This window comes from Centruroides sculpturatus, unplaced genomic scaffold (assembly GCF_000671375.1).
Source record: "Centruroides sculpturatus isolate CEXI.00-Female unplaced genomic scaffold, Cexi_2.0 scaffold170, whole genome shotgun sequence".
Taxonomy (NCBI): domain Eukaryota; kingdom Metazoa; phylum Arthropoda; class Arachnida; order Scorpiones; family Buthidae; genus Centruroides; species Centruroides sculpturatus.
The window spans coordinates 627,029-628,160 of NW_019384413.1; the positions used below are offsets into that span (position 1 = coordinate 627,029).

At 45.2% G+C, this 1,132-nt stretch overlaps 1 protein-coding gene across 1 annotated transcript; it reads right to left on the reverse strand.

The window, feature by feature from the left end:
• On the reverse strand, positions 1-1,132 carry LOC111619061 (uncharacterized protein PF11_0207-like). The gene is made up of 2 exons (XM_023360706.1): positions 433-1,132; positions 1-364 (listed from the first exon to the last, which is right to left on the reverse strand). The coding sequence occupies exons 1-2, from the start codon at positions 903-905 to the stop codon at positions 361-363; spliced, it is 477 nt and encodes a 158-aa protein (XP_023216474.1). The 5' UTR covers positions 906-1,132; the 3' UTR covers positions 1-360.

Genomic DNA, 1,132 nt, shown 5'->3' on the forward strand with positions numbered 1-1,132 from the left:
GCTTGTACAAGTAGTCCCTCAACCAATGCAGGTGAAGACTGATACGCTTTTCGGACCAGCTTCTCAACTTCCAATGCCCAGCACTGTAGAGTCTCGGCACTACGTTGCGCACGGTCCTTAAGCTGCGCCCGATACACGTGCTCAAGATGCTTGTCTCCATATCTGGACTCCAATGCCTCCACCAGTTGGTCATAAGTGACATCCTTACTGAGGGCCTCTAGTATAGTCAAGGCCTGATCGCGGAGGGCCAACGTGAGTGCTGTCATGGCCTGTGCTTTAGTCCATCCATTCATCCTCACCACGGCTTCAAACTGAATTTTATAAGCCGACCATGAAGATGTCCCGTCGAAAGGCGGTACTTTAAATCCATGTACTGCCGGTGTAGCTATAACGGGAGTGGCATTCCCAGTCTCAGATATGAGCTTGACCAAAGCTTTCTCAACATCTGTGATCTTCACTTCAGCTTTGGAAATTCGATTCTCATGCCGTTGTACCTGCTCTTCATGGTACTCAACCTGCTCCTTGATTACCTTTAAATCGCTGCCAATCGTTGCATGCAGTTCCTTCAGTTGACTTGCCTGCTCTTCTTGGCCTCGCTGGAGTTCTTCTTTCATTTGACGTGCCTGCTCTTCTTGGCCTCGCTGGAGTTCTTCTTTCATTTGACGTGCCTGCTCTTGCATATTTTTCAACTGATTGGTCTGCTCTTGCAACGCCGTCAACAATACAGATAAATCAAGCATAGCAGGTGCTGGAGTAGCGCCAGTGGTGCTGGCGGTTAAAACAGAGTCAGTTGTTTGCTGACCATCTAATGTCCAATCAGAAGATTCACTAAAACGTCGCTGATCCATCGCCTGTTGTCGCTGTTGACTTCGTGTACGAATCCCTTCAGTGTCTTCTTTCGGCATAACCGGAATGATTTACATCGCACTCCTGACACCAATTTGTTACGAGCTATGGGGCTCGGGATATAAATTCAGAACACAGTTTACCGAAACTGACACTTTTACTTAGATACACTAAAAAACAAAAACGTTATATAACTCGTTAAAAGAAAAACACAAATCTTTTCGAACGTCCTAATTTTTTGAACTGTTCTTTTTTTTTCTTCTCTTTTTCAAAAACATTCTTTTTT

Excerpts from the sequence above, each read along its gene's own strand:
- LOC111619061 (XM_023360706.1), bottom strand. The coding sequence starts at position 905 with ATGCCGAAAGAAGACACTGAAGGGATTCGTACACGAAGTCAACAGCGA.